Here is a 20,132-nt window from a genome sequence, read left to right as displayed (position 1 = left end):
GCTCGTAAGACATTAGGAAAGTTGCATGTGACCCCAAGTCCAGCCAGCCCTGCTTCAAAGCCACACATCTCTGACCTGTGGATACAGATTCATGCCTGTCTTGAATTGCATGATAGGGGATACTCCAAGGATGCAACCAGATGTGTGCAGGCTACCTCTTCCAACCAGACAAGCAATATGATGTCTCCTATGACACTGGGGACAAGGCAATTCAGTGTGGCCGTCACGTGGACATTTTCAAATTCTGGCTGATGTGGAAAGCAAAGGTAAGAAAAAGGGAATTCAAGAAATAGAGCAGAAATGTAATTTGCACAGACTGGTAAAAGAGAGGCAAAGTTGTATCACAGATAACTCACTATGTGTTCAATCAATATCTAGATAATTGAGTTAACTGTATTTTCTTTGCGAATGAAGTCACTTTCTTCCTCATGTCAAATTCTCCCTTCCTCCATTCAATCTCCTCAGTTTGAATTAGCATGAAGTGTTTTTTTTTATAACTTTCTCTGATAACAACTAAAAATGATGCCAAGATACAGACTTCGACAGCAATCCTCCGGGATGCTGAAGTTATTTAGTGTAGATATAGAAACAGATAAAGATAAAATTACTGCACTGATGTGAACAGAACCCTGAATGCCTTTATGAGGCCTCCAATCATGGGATATATTCAATGAATGTATCAAAACAAATGAACAAAACAGAACAATTTTGGTTTTTTTATTATTGATTTTCAGAGAGGAAGGGAAAGGGAGAGAGATAGAAACATCAATGATTAGAGAGAATCATTGATTAGCTGCCTCCTGCATGCCTCCCACTGGGGATCAAGCCCACAACCTGGGTATGTGCCCTTGACTGGAATCAAACCTGGGAACCTTCAGTCTGTAGGCCAACACTCTATCCACTGAGCCAAACCAGCTAGGGCAAAGGAGAACAGTTTTAAGTTCTGTTTAAATATGGCTTTCCCATTATTTGTACTTGATACACTATTCTGGAAAATACATACTTTATTCCAAGAAATCCTACTGCTAGACTGAATGCAGGATCTGCATTCATCAGCCATTCAGTTTACATTTCTGTGTCTAAAAAAAAAAAAAAAAGAGCTAACTATTGGAATTTCCCCAAAAATATGGGAGAGGGGAGAGGATTACCGTTTTACTATTTGTTCAAAGGTGCTTTTATGCAATCAAGTAAAGGCAATTTTTATTTACATCTGTATACTGTATCTACAATTTTTATTTACCTACTGTAAATTGACTTTACTAATTTCTGTGATTTAAGATTGGGTTTACCTAATACCAAAACAAGGCTTTCCAGTGAAATATCTAGTCACCTATTTCCTCTGTAGGAAGAATTTGACAGATTATTAGTTTTTTCCCCTCATGTAGCCATTGTGTCTTAATATATAAATAGTCTGGATTTGGTATCTACCACAAAGGAATTATAGGTATTTTAAACATACAAATAGCCATAAGCAACAAGAGAAAGAGCCCTATCATTTAGAAACATAATAACCACACTGTCTCAGTCATTTACCTATTTATTTTACCTAAAAATAACCCCTTGAGCCATCTGCTGGAAGTTTGGCTCCTTGTGAATCGGTTGCTGAGGGGGCCCCTGGTGCAGGCTTGCTTCCCAAGTGGAAGGTGGCCTGGCCAGGGTGTACGCGTAGCGGTGACTGCTGCTTTGCCAGTGTTGGACTTCACCCAGGCCCATTAGCAATCCACAAGCCAGCCTGTGCATCTGCTCTTGTTAACACTGACCCACTCAACAGCCTCCACACTGCTGTTATTAATCAGCCATGCTGGCTTTTGAAACTCATGCTCAACCATTTCGTCAATAGTTGGAGCTATTGCCATCTCAGGGCATGTACTGAGACCAGTGGCTTCCCCATCTGCCTGCCTGCCTGTCAGCACAAAGGATGATTCTGTGCTGTGGAAGGTAGCCTGCCTGGGAGTGTGGGGACATGTTTGACCAGGACTCACTGCTGGAGAGGGTGGATCTAAAGCAATGCTTCTCAAACTGTGGTGAAGAGCCAGTTACAATAGAAATGAATTGCTAGAAAAAAAAAACAACATGAAAAGCATCCAAGGTACAAACACCAATTTTTAAAATTAAATTCAGTAGACGTTAAAGTTATTCTGTCACGTTGCTATAAGTTTCTTATTGCAAAATCTCACCTTCTGTACTCATTTTATGATGGGCCAGTTACAGTTTATAAACTGAGTAGCAGTATCCTAAAGCAAACCAGAAAAGAGACTTCAGGTCCAGGCTGTGACTAACTAGCAGGAACTAAGAGCCCTGTTGAGAATAACTGCCCAGAGACTAGAGAGCCTTCAAAAGAGAGCAGGCACACTTCGCTTGAGCTGCGCAGAAGCTGCGCACAGTCAGATGCTGCTTCCTGTCCATCTCCGAGAATATTCTTATGTCCATTTCCAGTAGACAAGGACAGCCTGGCCTTCTCAAATGCCCGTCACCAATGGAAATACAACCTCTCACCAATAAACTCGATTTTTCTTTTTTTTTTAAACAGGGAACAGTGGGATTTGAAAATCAGATCAACAAATGCTTGGAACTGGCCGAATACCTCTATGCCAAAATTAAAAACAGAGATGAATTTGAGATGGTTTTCAGTGGTGAGGTAAGCTGTCATGGACTAGATATAGAGCATTTCCAGAAAATCTGTCAAGGGAAGCTCCTAAAATCATATTTTCTAACATTGCTAAAAGCTGTTTCAGAATTTTCATTCTCATGCACTATTCATTTAATTCTCTCTGTGTCCATGAACTTTTCACCCAGTAGCACTGGGATGACTTTTCCCCATCACCTCTTTGCAGACAAGAGATCTTTCCTTGGCAGGTCTGAATCCTTCTCAGTTCCAAGAAGCTTATAGGATGGGTATATGCTTGATTCCCAAGGCAGGTTCTAAAGCGAAGTTCTACTTTACATAGATTCATTATGAGGAGAGCAAGGTGCAATCGTGTCTGCCCTGAGTTCATACCTACATGGTATATAATGAAGTGCTTATACCAGTATTGACTGAGTGCCGCTGTGTGGAAGTTTGGCTCCTCATGAATTGGTCGCCCCATGCCAGGAGCTGAGTTATATCGCAGTGACCAAAAGATAATACGGTTGCTGCCCTAATGGAGCTTGCAATTGACCAAAGGATGTTTCCATTGCTGAATAGGAGCCAGTGTTGAATAAAAGAAAATCCACTCATACTCCAATATAATATAACACCACCTACATTCAGCTTAGCCAATTTATTAGGCAGTCTAGACTAGTAGGAGCATACTGGAGAATCACCAAATGAGGAAGAAAGAGGCCTGACAGCATGGGGGAGGGGGATCTGAGCAGTTCACATCAACGATACAGTACTCATGCCCTTCACCCATGGGACCTCACTCTGATCATTGACATTATTATTTTTTTTTTTTTTTGAGACATGATTCACAGTCAAATGCACAAATGGACAGCGTGGTACATTTTTTTATTTTTTAAATATATTTTATTGATGTTTTACAGAGAGGAAGGGAGATGGATAGAGAATTAGAAACATCAATGAGAGAGAAACATCGATCAGCTGCCTTCTGCACACCCCCTACTGGGGATGTGCCCGCAACCAAGGTACATGCCCTTGACCGAAATCAAACCTGGGACCCTTGAGTCTGCAGGCCGACACTCTATCCACTGAGCCAAACCGGTTAGGGCGATCATTGACATTATTTTAAATATTCTGTTAGCAGCTTAAAGACAAATGGGATGTTTCAAGCCAGTCAGAGACAGGCACAATGATGGCAAACAGCAACTAGGAAGGAAACTGAAAAACTGTCGCAAGAATACGGAAGAACTGAGAAGCATAGGAATCTTTAAGGGAGGGACACTAACTGTCACTTCATCACAGTTACCCGTCTTTCAGGTTAGAACCAGTATTAATGTTCTTTATGACAACCAAGAGTTATCAAGAAAAGATTCAGTATCAGTGTAGTAAGCTCCAAAAAACATTCACTTATCAATAAAATAAATTGTGTTTTGAGAATCTCCTAGGCACTACAAAATGGCAAATGGATAGTACCCTTTTTTCAAACTACCCAAATGTAATTATTTTTAACATGTCACTGTTTTTTCTTGTTTTTTGGTGGGTTTTTCTGGTCGGGGAGAATTCCACCAAGGGTCCATAGGGGTTTGGCAGAAGCCTTCTCTCAAGTTCTCACAATTTTCTGTTTTGTTTGTACGTTTGCTTGTTTGTGAAAATCTCTGCAGCCTGAGCACACAAATGTCTGTTTCTGGTACATTCCACAAAGCCTCCGGAGCATGCCGGACAGCCCTGAGCGACGGGAAAAACTCCACAAGGTATGGCTCTCTCCTTTGCCTCATCTCACCCTTTGCATTTCTCTGGTGGGTCGGAATAGCTTTCCTATAATTTGTCTTCTAATGGGGGAGAAATAAAAATTGAAGACGTGGGCTGGTGGGGAGCCATCCTGTTACATTCTACTTGGGTCTGGGTTGTCCCCTTGCTGTGGTTCAGGTACAACAGGAACCTCCATATTCCTGTCTGAGGATGGTGTTCTTCATCAAGAAGGGGCCGTATGCAGGGCAATTGAATTCTATGCATATTCCTAGGAACTTCCATAATCAACTATGTCTGTTACAATATCTTCTGCTAAACTCAAGGCTACTCTAATGCTGATTCATTCTGATTGTTGATTCTATATCTAGTTTGTATATTATTGATACTTGTTGGTATATTTCATTTAGATACCAACCATCCAGCCGTTCAACAAATATTTGTCTGTGTGCCAGGCAGGATCTGGGGCTCTGATTATACAGAAGCCTTAATTTGTGTAGTTGCCCATAAGAGGTTTTTTTGTTTGTTTGTTTTTCATTTTGATTTTATTAACATTGCTCTATGACTGACTTTCAAAATTTCTGAGGGAATGTATGACTGGGTAGACTCAAATGGTCATTAGATCTTAGCCACTGAAGAAACTGAGATATAAAATATTTCTTTGTCTTTACGTCAGTGTAAACACAAAAGGTGAAAAGCAAACTGCTCCTTTATTCCCAACCAAGAAACTGGCTGCACTGGTAAAAAGAGCGGTGTTAATATCAGCCTTGAGTTTTGTTTTGTTTTCATCACAAGGTGGCTCCCAAAATCAAAGCCCTGATGATGGAGTCTGGCACGACCATGGTTGGCTACCAGCCTCAGGGGGACAAGGCCAACTTCTTCCGGATGGTCATCTCGAACCCGGCCGCCACCCAGTCTGACATCGACTTCCTCATTGAGGAGATAGAAAGACTGGGCCAGGATCTGTAACCGCCCGTAGAACATGAGGCCATGGGGGTTCACATTCCCCCTGGCACGCTAGAGCCACCTCGGCAAGTTGCTAAAACAATAGGCCATTTCACTGAGGGAAAATATAATATCTTGAATACTGTTCAACCCTTACTTAAGCTCGTGATAGTTAGCAGGAAATAATGTTCTTTTTAAAAAGTTGCACATTAGGAACACAGTATATATGTACAGTTATATATACCTCTCTCTATATATATGTATGTATGTATGTACAGCGAGTGGATGTTAGTAATAGATCACAGCATGTTCCCACTCCAAGACAATTAACTTTACCTGACGGGCCAGACATGCTGCAAACCAGCTCGCCCAACAACCCCGGGAAAGATGTTCCTCCAGATGTCGTGTTGTAGGGACCAAGGGAAATCCTGTTAGCAGGAGTTGACCTTGTTGTCATTGTTTTTCCCACCTAAAGTGATGACGGATGAGAAAAAGTACCACTCAGTGACAAGAGTCACACCCTCCCCATTAGTATCTGGTTAAGGAAAACTAGTAGCAGAGTCATTGTTACGGGTGTACTGTTGCTGTATTTTTAGGAATTCATTTGTGTAGATTGTGCATATCTCTGTTGTCTGACCTTGGGGCGGGGGAAAAACACATGTAATGATCTAAATGACTGTTTAATTGTAGGTATATGAAATATTTGCTTATTTATATTCAGAGATTTACCATGTTAAAGAGGTGTCTTGTATTTTCTTCCCATTCGTAATGTATCTTATTTATATATGAATGCAGTAAGTTCTGAAAACTGTTTATGGTATTTTCGTGCATTTGTGAGCCAAAGAGAAAAGATTAAAATTAGTGAGACTTGTACTTATATAAGAGTGCCCTTAAAATGATGTAAGCCTAAGTTTACTATCTGTAAGAGAATTCTGATACTGTACATAGAGCCGTATATATGGAAATCCCATCACTTAAACAGCATCTGCTCTTCTGTTACCCTCTCTGTCTGGCTGTATGTCCGTGTGCCCAATGCTTTTCTAGTAACTGTTGGATAATAACTAGATCGCCTGTAATTTTGTAGTCGTTCATGACCAATCCCTGTGACTTGCTTAGCTCAAACCTAAGGCAGCATTTCGGAAGACCTTCTGAAGAGCTCAGATAACTGGACCAGCCTTGCCACTGTTCTGAGGAAAGGAAATTCACACTGTACGTTTTAGAGTATGCAAGAAGAATATAAACAAATAAAAATGCTCTCCATGGAGAACTGAAACAAAATTTTCTTCCAGTTTGTTTTCATGTAAAAGAGAGATTTTCAATTATAGTTACTTGAGTCACCGCGGCCCATTCACTGTCCACCAGCTGACTTTAGGTGGTACTTGGTACCCTTATTAAGCTGGGACTCAACCCACTGTCATAGGTTCCCGAGCTCTATTTTTATAAAATCATTATGATAGTAAATTTTTTTTTAATTTGCAGGTTAAGCCTGGAGGGGAAAAAAAGCCATCTCTTTCTCATTTTCCTATTTGTGTGTTGGAATTCCAATCATTCAGTCACTCAACAGATGTTTCCTCCTCTGTACCAGGCACTGTTCTAGCACCAATTTCCCTGCCTGTGGGATCTTATGTCCTTTGGTGTCCTTGAAATCTGAATACCTCTAAGACCATAGAATCGCGCTTTCCTGCTGCTTATGCTTGTACAGTGGTTCCAGTTCACTTCCTCAGGAAATACGTTTTGATACTGGCTCATTTGGAAATAGGGCCCATTTTCTTTTTTTAAAAATATATATTTTGCCCTAACCGGTTTGGCTCAGTGGATAGAGCATTGGCCTGTGGACTGAAGGGTCCCAGGTTCGATTCCAGTCAAGGGCATGTACCTTGGTTGCGGGCACATCCCCAGTAGGGGGTGTGCAGAAGGCAGCTGATCAATGTTTCTCTCTCATTGATGTTTCTGACTCTCTATCCCTCTCCCTTCCTCTCTGTAAAAAATCAATAAAATATATTTTATATATATATATATATATATATATATATATATATATATATTTTTTTTTTTTTTATTGATTTCAGAGAGGAAGGGAGAGGGAAAGAGAGAAACATCAATGATGAGAGAGGATCATTGATTGGCTGCCTCCCGCACGCCCCCTACTGGGGATTGAGTCTGAAACCCCGGGCATGTGCCCTTGACTGGAATGGAACCCAGGACTCTTCAGTCCACAGGCCCATGCTCTATCTTCTGAGCCAAACCAGCTAGGCGAAGGCCCACTATCTGATATTCTATTAAGCTGTAATAAGACTCTCTCAGACCTAGCTGGTTTGGCTCAGTGGATAGAGAGTCGGCCTACGGACTGAAGGGTCCCAGGTATGATTCTGGTCAAGGGCACATGTCCAGGTTGCGGGCTCAAACTCCAGTAGAAGGCGTGCAGGAGGCAGCCGATAAATGAATTCTCGTCATTGATGTTTCTATCTCTCCCTCTCCTTTCCTCTCTGAAATAAAAAAATAAATAAAAGTGCTCATTAAAAAGAGAAAGTATCTCACTTGTTTGGGAACACAAGGAGATCCCTGTTTAGTTCATAGAGGGATTGGATAACAATCACTTGTAATTAGCATACTGATTGCATATGTAACCATTGTACAAACAAACTAGGCTCTATAGGGAGGTGATCATAAAAAGTCACTTTATTTTCTTCTCATTGTTCCTTCAGATCCCCTCTGTAGGCGAATTCTTTTCACACCCCTATTTGAATTCAGACCAATCTCTAGCTTTTCTGGCTTCTCAGTCACAGGAACAGTCTCATTTTAGCAACTAAATGTCCAGCTCAGTGTAGTAAGCAAATCTCCGCATTCTTACACAGTATATAGTTTCTCCTCTCCCTCATCCCGGTCTGTTTCCGACTGCAGTCACAAGTGGCAGGGAGAGCAAGGCTGGTGGCGGGGTGAAGTCAGGTTCTTTTTTTCATTTTTCCCCTCATCTCTACTCCCTAGCTACTGTATCTCCTTATCCAGGGCCAGGCCTAGCAGGGAAGGGGTTAAAGTAACAAAGGCACAATTTTAGGTAGCTGTTAAATTGTCATCTGGCATCTGGGCCCATGGTCCATGATATTTTTTTTTTTTATAGGACAATTTTTTTGGGGGGATGGGGATTTTTTTATTAAGGTAAAGTTAAGATATAGTAAAAATTTACTCATGTGTAGTGTGTATAGTGTTCTCTGAGATTTTTCCCCTATTTATTGGGTGACACTGGTTAACAAAATTATATAGGTTTCAGGTGCACAATTCTACAACACATCATCTGTACACTGTATTGTATGTTCACCACCCCAAGTCAAGTCTCTGTTCATCACCGTTTATCCCCTCATACCTCTACCTGTTCCCCTTTCCCCCCCAGCAATTGCTGTTCTCCTTGTCCATGAGATATTTATTCCATGGGACAATTTTTTGGAGAAAATGGAAATTTTTTTAAATTAAGATAAAATTAAGATAAAGTAAAATTTACTCATTTTAGTGTACTGTGTATAGTGTTCTATGAGTTTTGGCAAACCTATTCAGTCACGTAACTACCAACACAATCAAGATTTAGAACAGTTCTATCACACCCATAAATTCCCCCACATCTCTTTGATGTAACATCGCTCCCAGTCCCCAAACCTCTGATTTGTTTTCTGCCCCTCGGATTTTGCTTGTCCTACCACGTATGTGAAATCGTATCGTCTGTAGCCTTTGAGTCTAACTTCTTTTAACACAATGCATTTGAAATTCACCACTATTGTTGTCTGTGTCAGTTGGTCATTCCTTGTCTTACTGCCCAGTATTCCGTTTGTATGGCTGCACCACACTTTGTTTATCCATTCTCTAGTACAGGGAAATTGGGATTGTTTGTGGTTTTTGGCAAATAAACATTAGTGTGCATATTTTTGTGTGAAGATAGGTTTTCATTCAAGTTGGGTAAACACCTATGTGTAGGATTGCTAAATTGTTTGGTAAGAGTATGTTTATAAAAGAACTGTTTTTCAAAGCGGCTGTATCATTTTGCATTCTCACTAGCAATGTACGTACACATTTTCCAGTTGCTCTGTATTCTTGGTAACAGTTGTCACTTTTTTATTTTAGTCATTTGTTTTTGTTATACTTTTATTGAGATATAGTTCATATACCATATAATCCACCCATTTAAAGTATACAATTTCCTGGCTTGTAGTATATTCACAGAGCTATACATCTATTACCATAATCAATTGTATTTCATCACCCCAAAAAGAAACCTCAGCCCCTGGCCGGTTTAGCTCAGTAGATAGAGCATCAGCTTGCAGACTGAAGGGTCCCAGGTTCGATTCTGGTCAAGGGCACATGCCCAGGTTGCCAGCTCCGTCCCCAGTAGGGGGTGTGCAGGAGGCAGCCAATTAATGATTCTCTCTCATCATTGGTATTTCTCTCTCTCTCCCTTTCCCTTCCTCTCTGAAATCAACAAAAATATTTTTTAAACATTTTAGAATTAATTCATGTTCCACCAAAAAATATCCTATTGGAATTTTTATTGGAATTTCATTAAATCTGTGGGTCAGTTCGAAGAACATCAACATATTTTTAATATTGAATATAGTAACCATAACCATAAACTCAAATAATTTTGATTCTTTAGTGTTTTCCAAATTGAGAAATATAGCATCAATGGATAATGATAGCTTATTTATTCCTTTCTGTTCCTTATATATATTTTTCTTTTCCTCAATGTACTGTACTGGCCAGAATATCAGTACAATGCAGAAATGAAGTGTTGGTCACTCCCCCTTTCCTATTCCTGATATTAGAGGAAATACTTTCACCAGTTACCACTTAGTTTTATATTTACTTTAGGATTTTTCATATATTCATTTTATTGGGTTAAAGAAGTTTCTTTCATTCCTAGTTTTCTAAGAGATTCTATAATAAATGAGAATGCTTAATTAATGTGGTATAATTCATAAACTAAGTTTCCCATGTCTTCTTGAGTCAGTTTTTATAAATTTGTACATATTTTTAAGTCTTCAGATTTATTGGCATCAAGTTGAACATAATATCCTCATTTTTAAAATATCTGTTGCATCTGTACTTATATTCTCCATATTTTTTCATAATAGTGGTCATTTGTGTCTTTTTTTATTGAATCTTTTTTTTAATGCTCACCTGAGGATATGTTTTTATTGACTTGAGGGAGGGAGAGAAGAAGAGAGAGAGAGAGAGAGAGAAACATTGATCGGTTGCCTCCCATACGTGTCCCAACCAGGAATTGAACCTGCAACCTTTCTGTGTATGGGACGATGCTCCAACTGACTAAGCCACCCAGCTAGGGCATTTATTAACCTTAGAAGAGGGTTTGTCAGTTTCATTAAGCTATTCAGAAAATGTTTGCCTTGGTCAATACTCTAAATTGTGATTGCTTTTGCCTCATTAATTTCTGCTTCTACATTTATTATTTCCTTTCGTCTACCTAATTTTTAGTCTTCTTTTTCTAACTGCTCATTTTTCTATGCTTAGGTCATTAAGTTTGAGCTTTTCTTCTTTTCTAATAGAAGCATTTAATGATATACTTGGGCTATATACTACAAGTTTTCACACACAATATTTTATTCAATTCTAAATATGGTAGATTTGTTCATTCTTTTCCTTGTAGTTTAATTATTGCTTTGTTATTGGATATAAACAAGTTTTAATTACCACATTTTTTCTGGTGATTTAAAACTTTATCATTATGTAGTGACTCCCTATATATATTTTTTTGCCTTCTTGTCTTTTTATCTGGTATTAATATGGTTATGCCACATTTCTTTAGTTTTTGCCTACTATGTAGTTTCTCTTCTTTGAATTATAATATTTCTGAATCCTTGTGTTTTAGGTGTGCCTCATATAGGTAGCTGGACTTTATCATCTTTTTCCATCTGACCATCTTTGTCTTTTAACTGAAGGATTTCACTTGTGATTACTGACATATTTGGATTGAACTCTACCATCTTATTTTGATCTATCTGTTCCTTTTTTTCTTTCTTGTGAAAGATTTGAATTAATTGAAGACTGTTTTTTGTTGCTATTAACTTAGGATAGTATAACTACTCATAACTTATTCTCTCAGTCTGTTTTTCATTGCTTAGCCTAAATATGTTAGCATGAATACTTTTCCATTTCAAAAGTTAGCAATTTTACTCTCCTCATGAATCGTTTTAGAACCTTAGAATACTCTAATTCTGATCCTCCTCCTCCCAATAAATATTCCATGGTTATCCAGTATTTTAGGCCTCTCTTTTTTAACCCTGCAATTTGTACATTATTAATCATTTTATTCAAGTGATTTTGGCTCAGATATACCTATGCTGCTTCATTTGTGCATAATTCCTTTTTACATCTCAGACCTTCCATTTGGGTCATTTTCTTTTTCCTTCATCTGCCTGCATTTGAACTTTTCTTTATTAAAGTTTATTAATAGCCCCTCTCTGAGAACTGGCTGGCTAACTTTGTCTGCTTCCTAGGCATCAATTGTGAGGCTGCTTTGAAAGCACTAGGATTCAGGTGATTTGCTGCCTTGAAGCTGGAAAAGCTAACTATTAGATAAGGCAGACTGTTAAACAGGAAATGCTCCAGTCACATCAAGGGGCTCTGCTCCTAGGCATTATGGGAATTCTATTATCTCTCACAGATAAAGGAAACCTGATGCATGCATTGAATTTACCTGCAAGAATCTTAAAATCCTTTAATCTGACCAAATGATGATGTAAAACAATTTAATAAAGGGGAGCTCACTATATTTAGGGCTCAAGAATGGAATTTTTGCCCTAGCCAGTTTGGCTCAGTGGATAGAGCATCGGCCTGTGGACTGAAGGGTCCCAGTTCAATTCTGGCCAAGGGCACATGCCCAGGTTGCAGGCTTGATCCCCAGAGGGAGCCGTGCAGGAGGCAGCCGATCAATGATTCTCTCTCATCATTGATTCTATCTCTCTCTCTCTACCTCTCTCTTCCTTTCTGAAATCAATAAAAATACATTTTAAAAAGAAGAATGAGATTTTTTATAATACAAGGATGCTTTAATAGTCCAATAAAACCACTTCAAAACTCCTCATCCTGATTCCCTCAATCTTCATAATGGACATCTGTGTTTTAGGCCTGCCTACCACCTATTCTCTCTTCTGATCACATCACTCTAATTTTCCTTAAAGAGATTACCCTTTCCTCATTCTTTCCCAGTGTAATTTGGAAAGATGAACCCATCCTCTGAGTCCAGAGATGGTCACCTGACTCAGGTATAGCCAATCAGAGTCTTCCATCCCCTGGGCCATAGGAATAGACTCTTGACCCTAAACAGGCTGATGAGATTCCTGAGGTGAGGTGATGAAGCCCGACAGTAAGGATCCCATGAGCAAAGCAACATGTGAGAAGCCTAAGGAATCTTGGCCTTGACAAAACAGTTGGAACAAGGGCCCCATCTTGAAAGACACTAGACTATGTTCACCCCAGGATTCTTTATCAATGGCTGAGCTTGTCTGGAGGGCTATATACTGTAAATAATTAGCAACAAATACAGTGACTTAAAGCAACATAGATTTACTTTCTGACAGTCTGGGAGGCAGAGCTGCATTTCTTCTGGAAGCTATGAGGGAAACTCGGTTTCCTTGCCCTCCCAGTTTCGAGAGGCTGTCTGAATTCCTTGGCTCATGGCTCTACTTCACATCTCCATCTTTGACTCCCCTGCCTCCCTCTTTCCGTTGTAAGGACCCTGTGATTACACTGGGCCCACCTAAATAATCCAGGATAGTCTCCCCATCTCAAAACTTAACCACATCTGCAAACTCTGTGTTAACATGTAACATAGGTTCCAGGGATAAGGACATGGACATCTTTGGGGTCCTATGGGTAGGATCCACCATGAGTTAAATGTGCATAGGTGCCAACATGGCCTGACAAAAGCCTCATCTGAGGAAAAGAGGCGGTTGATGTGGTCCAAGAACAATGAATTGGTGTGAACAGGAATCTGCTAAGTTGAGCAGGGAATGTCTTATTGAGATTCGTTTTTGAAGAGGGAGACCTTGGATTATTCCTAAGAACCAGCACCAGAAATCTGTGAAGAGGGGGTGGTAAGAAGAGAAGTCACTTCATTACAAACTGAAATTGTTAGACCACAAGCTGGCATGACATTTAGTCACATAACAGAGTGGCCTCCACATGGGGGAGTTTGAGGAACAGAGTCCATGGCTCTGTGGAAAGGGCCATGCCTTCCGGCTGGACCTTACGTTATTGGGCTCGAACAAAGACTAAGGACGATGGCTTCCAAGTGGTTAACTTTTGAGGGCGTTTTCCCCCCAAAAGTACATTTGAAGCCCTCAAAGGAAGAGAAAGGGGTGAAAAGGACAGAGCTCGCCTGCTGCCAGGGCTGCAGATGCCTCTGCTCCAGTGCCCAGATGACGTGGCCCTCATGTGCTCCCAGGTCCCTGCGGCAGTGTGAAGCAGGAACAGCAGGAGGATGTGGCTGGGTGAGCTGTTTCAGGGTCTGCCTGTGCTCCTGGTCCTCCAAGCATGTGTGTGTGTGGAGGGGGGGAAGGGGGGCAGGGGAGGGGGCATGTGGCAGGAGAAAGGGAAGAGGGTGATGTTCTGTTTGTCCCAAAATTGGTGCTTAGGATCCAATTCGGGAAACAAAGTGGTAAGTGCCTCACATTCTAAAGAGAACTGGCAACCACTGGGTTGCTCACCTTGCTCACAGCTTCCTGGGACGTGGTAGGCCAGGCCTTTCTAACACCAGCCATGGCCTCAGACCAGCACTCCATCCCACTACCTTCTCAGAAAGGAGGGAAAGGATTATCAGGGGTGTGAGCTGGGGCTCAACACCCTGAAGCAGCTAGAGCCTGGAGGCTGAAGAGGAGGAGGCACCCCAGAGGAGATGTGAGCCCCTACATTCTGGGCTGAGGGTGGAAGGAAGAGGAACAGGCAGTTCGGGGCCCTTCCTTCCCACTCAGGTCCCTTGAGTCACAGGCCCAGTGGGATGGGAACATGGACAGCTTTGAGAAGCTGGGCCAGCTTTTAATAAGCAAGAGGGGCAAGGAAGTTATGGAATCGAAGCTGTTGCAAGGGGTCCCTACACAGCAAGAAAGAGAGATTCAACTATTGGGACCAGATCCTGGAAGACAACACAGGTTCATGTTTTACCCCACTGAGTCGGGGTTGTTCAAAACTGTTCACGGTGAATTTACAATGATGGCAGAGTCAACACTGAGGGGAGGGCGGGAAGGAGGGGAGGGGACAAAAGAGAAGAGAATGACACCTGTGGCTAAACTGAGTTGTGGGCCTTGGAGAAAATCAGCTGAAAGGAAGGATTGGAATGAGGTGAGGGTTACTGGTGCTCCGTGGGCTCCAATTACGACCTAATAGAAAGCAAATGAAACTGGGTAGGCAACTTGAGATCAAGCACCAGCCTCTTGCCTTAGTCTAGTCAGGGGAGTCGGAGAGAAGCCAGAATCCTCCCGGGAGGGAGCAGTAGAAAGGTGCCTTGTTTTACTGTAATTTTCAGGGTTGGAGGTGGTGGGGGTGGTGATGGTGGTGGGTGGACTAAACAGAAAAGAAAACGAAATGCAAAAGAACACTTCCTTTGTGCCTTTCTAACAGGAAAGCTTTTATTCTCTCCTCAGGCTGGATGGACGCCACCTAGCGGGCTAATAACCGTCTCACACTCAGCCGGCGCCTATGGCCGACCCAGGTTGGACATTTCATCTTTACCTAGCTTCACCTGCCAAATGAGGGGTGCAAACGGTGTTTTAGCTCCTCGAAGGCTGCTCACCACATTGGGGGGAGAGGCAGCAGCTCATCCGGGCTGATGGAAAGTGGCCCAGAAGAGCCAGGGAACCCCGAGAGCTGGCGCAAAGGGCAGGAGTCTGGGAGCAGAGGCAGAACACCGGCCGGGCGCACAGCTAGCTGAGGTCAGCAACAAGCCAGGGGCTGGATCCGGGGCGCCCGGTGAAGCAGGTTGTAACGCATTGGTGCTCCAGACAGAGGTCCGGCATTTAGAAGGTCATGGTGATTCAAACAGTGGCACTCGCCAGCAGAAATACAGTGCTGAGATTCATTGCAGGCAGGGACCGCCTGTCCTCTGACCCACTTTGAAGGAATCTGAGGCCCACAGGAATCTGGGAATAAGGAACACTTCAGCCAGTCTGAATGGAGTTTTGTTTTATTGAGGTATAATTGACATATAACATTATACTCGTTTCAGGTGTACAATATGATTCAACAACATTTTATATATTGCAAAATAGCACGTCTAGTTAACCGTTTTTCCTTGTGATGAGAACTTTTAAGATCTTCTCTCTGCAACTTTCAAATATATTAATATAGTATTGTTAACTATAGTCACCATGCTGTACCATCCCCACTAGTTATCATCTTATAACTGGAAGTTTATACCTTTTGACCACATTAACCATTTTGCCCACCTCCACTCCCAACTCTGGCAACCACCTAATCTGTTCTCTGTATCTATGAGCTTGGGGTTTTGTCTTTTAGAGTCCACATATAAGTAATATCATGCAGAATTTGTCTTTCTCTGTCTGATTTATTTCACCTAGCATAATATCCTTAAGGTCCACTCATTTTGTCCCAAATGGCAAGATTTCCTTCTTCTTTTATGGCTGTGTGTGTGTGTGTGTGTGTGTGTAATATAAGTTAAAAAAATCATATATATATCTTACATTTTCTTCACCCATTTATTCATCAGTGGACACTTAGGTTGCTTAATTCTTGGCTATTGTAAATAGTGCTGCAGTGAATATGGGGGTGCATATATCTTTTCAAATTAGTATTTTCTTTGGATAGTTGCCCAAAAGTGGAATTGCTGGCTCATGTGGTAGTTTTATTTTTAATTTTTTGAGGAACCTTTATACTGCTGTCTGTAGTGGCTGCACCAGTTTACATTCCTACTAATAGTGCACAGGGCCCCCTTTTCTCCACAGCCTCATCAACACTTGCTATTGCTTGTCTTTTTTATGATAACCATTCTAACCGATGTGGGATGATATTTCATTGCATTTTTTATTTGGTTTTTCCTGGTAATTAGTGATGTTGAGCATCTTTTCATGTACCTGTTGGCCATTTGTATGTCTTCTTTGGAAAAATGTCTGTTCAGATCCTGTCCATTTTTAATTGGATTTCTGGAATTTTTTTTTCTTACTGTTGTATGAGTTCTTTATATGTTTTAGCTATTAACCCCTTATCAAATATATGATTTGCAGCTATTTTCTGTCATTCAGGAGATTGCCTTTTCATTTTGTTGATGGTTTCCTATGCTGTGCAGAAGCTTCTTTGTTAGACCTGGTCCACTTGTTTGTTTTTGCTGCCTCTGCTTTTGGTGTCAGATCCAAAAAAATCCTCACCAAGACCAATGTCAAGGAGCATACCACCTGTGTTTTCTTCTAGGAGTGTAATGGTTTCAGGTCTTACATTCAAATCTTTCATGCATTTTGAGTTGATTTTTATGCGTGGCATAAGATGGTGATCCAGTTTCATTTGAATTAAGTTGATGACACTTACAATCAATCCTACATAATAAAAGGCTAATATGCAAATAGACCGAATAGCGGAACAACCAAACAACCAGCGGAATGTGGCGCGTGTTGGCCGCGGTGGGATGGTGGAGCAGGTGAGCGGGGATGCCAGACCAAGGTGGGGCATCAGTCACTGTCATCAGGGTGAGCTTCTGGTGGTTACTGAAAATTCTTTGCTCCCGTGTGCCGCAGTCCCGCCCGATGCTCACACCTGTTTCCAGCACCGGCCCCACTCACACTCGCTGCCAGTGCTGGAGCAACCGCTCACACCTGCTGCTGGCGCCCAGCGCTGGTCCCCATCACTTGGCACCATCAGCAGGTGTGAGCCATGGCTGCCGGCCCTGATTGCCCCTGAGGTCTTTTTTACCTTCCCCTGCTCCTGAGGGGCAATCAGGGCAGCAGCCACTGCTTGCACCCGCTGCTGACACCAGCCCCAATTGTTCTGCGCCATCAGCGGGTTCAAGTGGGGGGGGGGGAGTGCTGTCAGCATGTGGGAGTGGTGGCGGTGGGAGCGGGGCTGCCAGCAGACAGGGGACCTGGGCCGCAGCAGGAGGGGCCGGGTGGGGGTGCAGGGGATGGGCTGAGACCCGACCCTGTGCCCCCCACAGCCTCGCAACCCACAGTTCCTTTCAAAGTCATGAATTCGTTCACTTGGCCCCTAGTCCTAAATAACATAGCTGTTCAGTCCTATTGCAAAGGACTTTGGAGAATGCTAGGGGCTAGAAATAAAGTAATAGCAAGGCAATAAGTACAATTACTCTACCTTCCTGCCTATAGCCCCTTCTAAGGGACTTTGCTGCTTAGAATATCTTGATGACAGTGTGGATTTGCACATATTATCCCAACCTAACAATAGACCAGAGGCAGGTGCTTGACCCCAGGACGGTCATGATGGGTTAGGTTATGCTGCCTTAACAAATGACACCCACAATATTAGTGGCTTAAAAAAACGTAAGGAGGAAAAGAAAAAAACATGCACATTCCATGTCCATAATATGTCAGCTGGGGTTCCACTCCAAATCATCCTCAATCCAGGACAGGCTGAAGGGGCAGCCACCTCCAGGGCATTGCTAGTCACTACAGCAGAAGAAAAAAGAAAATAGCTGAGATAATACAAAGGGTTGAAGTGTCAAATCAGACTCACAGGGATCATAGAACTTACTTAATGGTAAAATCTATATAATAAAAACCCAGTGGTCGTAATGCCATAATGACCAAAGACCGGTCACCAGGAGGCTGTGTGCACGGCGAAGTGGGCAGGGCTGTGTGTGCAACAAGGTGCGCGTGGGTGGGCGGGGCCGTGCGATTTCACACGCTGGGCTTCTAGTGTAGTAATAATTCAAAGGATATAGGCAATTCCAAGAAACAAGTGAAACATGTAGAAATTTGGGATTGTCAATGCAATTCTCCCTTTCTTTCTGCATGAGGACACATCCTTGTCCAGATTTAAAATGGTAGGTTTTAAGGAGGGCTTCACTTGTTAAAAGGAAGTCTGTCAGTTATGAAATATCTCCAGTTTATACTCTAATCAATACATAGCTTATTGACAATTTTCCAGTGGACAATAGCCCACATTTGTTTACATAAATCCCAGATTTGTTTACCATAGCCATCCAGACAGGCCAAATTACCTCCTTCTAAAAGCTACAGCAGAAGAAAAAAGAAAATAACTGAAAGCATTCCATAGGTGAAGACTCTCCATTATCTTCAGAAGGTGTGCTTAGTACATTCATAAGGACTAAGTCCTTTCTTGTAATCACCCTTACCACCCATTTGTATCCCCAGTGGAAAGAGAATGGGTTGCAGACCAGCTGCTAACCTCTTCCTTTCTGATGATGAACTTGCTTTGGCTCTTAAAGGTCTCTACTGAAAATTAAACATATCACTTCTACTCACATTTCACTGGCCAAAGCAAGTCACATGGTCAAGCCTGTAATCAAGGGGATAGGGAAGTATAGTCCTTCCTCAGGGAGGGGAACTAGATATTGTTGAATAGTTATAAAGTCTACCACAAGCAGCTAATCCATACTCAGGGAGAGGGGACCTGATATACAGATATGCATCATATTGGGGGTAATCCTAATTGCTAAAACAGAAACTTCTGGGTGCTTAACACAAAGAATTGCTTATTTCTCTTTCACATTACAATTCAATGTGATATTTGGGCGCAACTTTGTACATGGTAACTCTGTATCCTAGTCTTCTTTTTTTTTTAATAAATCTTTATTGTTCAGATTATTACAGTTGTTCCTCTTCCCCGCCCCCACCCCAACTCCCCTCCACCTGGTTCCCACCCCACCCCATGCCCTTACCCACCCCCCCGCATTGTCCTCGTCCATAGGTGTAAGATTTTTGTCCAATCTCTTCCCGCACCTCCCACACCCCCTTCCCCCCGAGATTTGTCAGTCCCCTCCCTTTCTATGCTCCTGATTCTATTATATTCACCAGTTTATTCTGTTCATCAGATTTTTTATTCACTTGATTTTTAGATTAACTTGTTGATAGATATGTATTTGTTGTCACTTTGTTGTTCATAATTTTTATCTTTACATTTTTCTTCCTCTTCTTAGAGAATACCCTTCATCATTTCATATAATACTGGTTTGGTGGTGATGAACTCCTTTAGCTTTTCTTATCTGTGAAGCTCTTTATCTGCCCTTCAATTCTGAATGATAGCTTTGCTGGGTAGAGTAATCTTGGTTGTAGGTTCTTACTATTCATCACTTTGTATATTTCATGCCACTCCCGTCTGGCCTGCATAGTTTCTGTTGAGATATCAGCTAACAGTCGTATGGGTACTCCCTTGTAGGTAACTGTGTGTGTGTGTGTGTGTGTGTGTGTGTGTATTATTGATTTTTTACAGAGAGGAAGGGAGAGGGACAGAGAGTCAGAAACATCGATGAGAGAGAAACATTGATCAGCTGCCTCCTGCACACCTCCCACTGGGGATGTGCCCGCAACCAAGGCACATGCCCTTGACCGGAATCGAACCCGGGACCCTTCAGTCCACAGGCCGACGCTCTATCCACTGAGCCAAACCGGTTTCGGCTGTCATTATTTCTTCAAATATGTTTTCAATATCTTGCTGTCTCTCTTCTTCTGGCACCCCCATAATTCAAATGTTGGTACGCTTGAAGTTGTCCCAGAGGCTCCTTACACTATCTTCATATTTTTGGATTCTTTTTTCATTTTGCTTTTCTGATTGGGTGTTTTTTGCTTCTTCATATTTCACATCTTTGACTTGATTCTTGGGATCCTCTAGTCTGCGGTTGGATCTCTGTATATTATTC

General features: G+C 41.8%; 1 protein-coding gene across 2 annotated transcripts in view; it reads left to right on the top strand.

The window, feature by feature from the left end:
- The window catches only part of GAD1 (glutamate decarboxylase 1), a 54,995-nt gene extending 48,427 nt beyond the window's left edge, over positions 1-6,568 (top strand). For both annotated transcript variants that reach the window (XM_080668805.1, XM_080668806.1), the window contains exons 14-17: positions 117-266; positions 2,531-2,638; positions 4,261-4,350; positions 5,141-6,568. In XM_080668805.1, coding sequence (XP_080524931.1) covers positions 117-266; positions 2,531-2,638; positions 4,261-4,350; positions 5,141-5,314 — 522 coding nt within the window. In that variant the 3' untranslated portion in view covers positions 5,315-6,568. The remainder of the gene's footprint in view (positions 1-116; positions 267-2,530; positions 2,639-4,260; positions 4,351-5,140) is intronic.
- Positions 6,569-20,132: the final 13,564 nt, after the last annotated feature.

This window comes from Plecotus auritus, assembly GCF_963455305.1.
Source record: "Plecotus auritus genome assembly, chromosome: 5".
NCBI lineage: Eukaryota > Metazoa > Chordata > Mammalia > Chiroptera > Vespertilionidae > Plecotus > Plecotus auritus.
The sequence above is the reverse complement of the archived record's forward strand: the minus strand, read 5'-3'. Positions and strand labels throughout refer to the sequence as shown.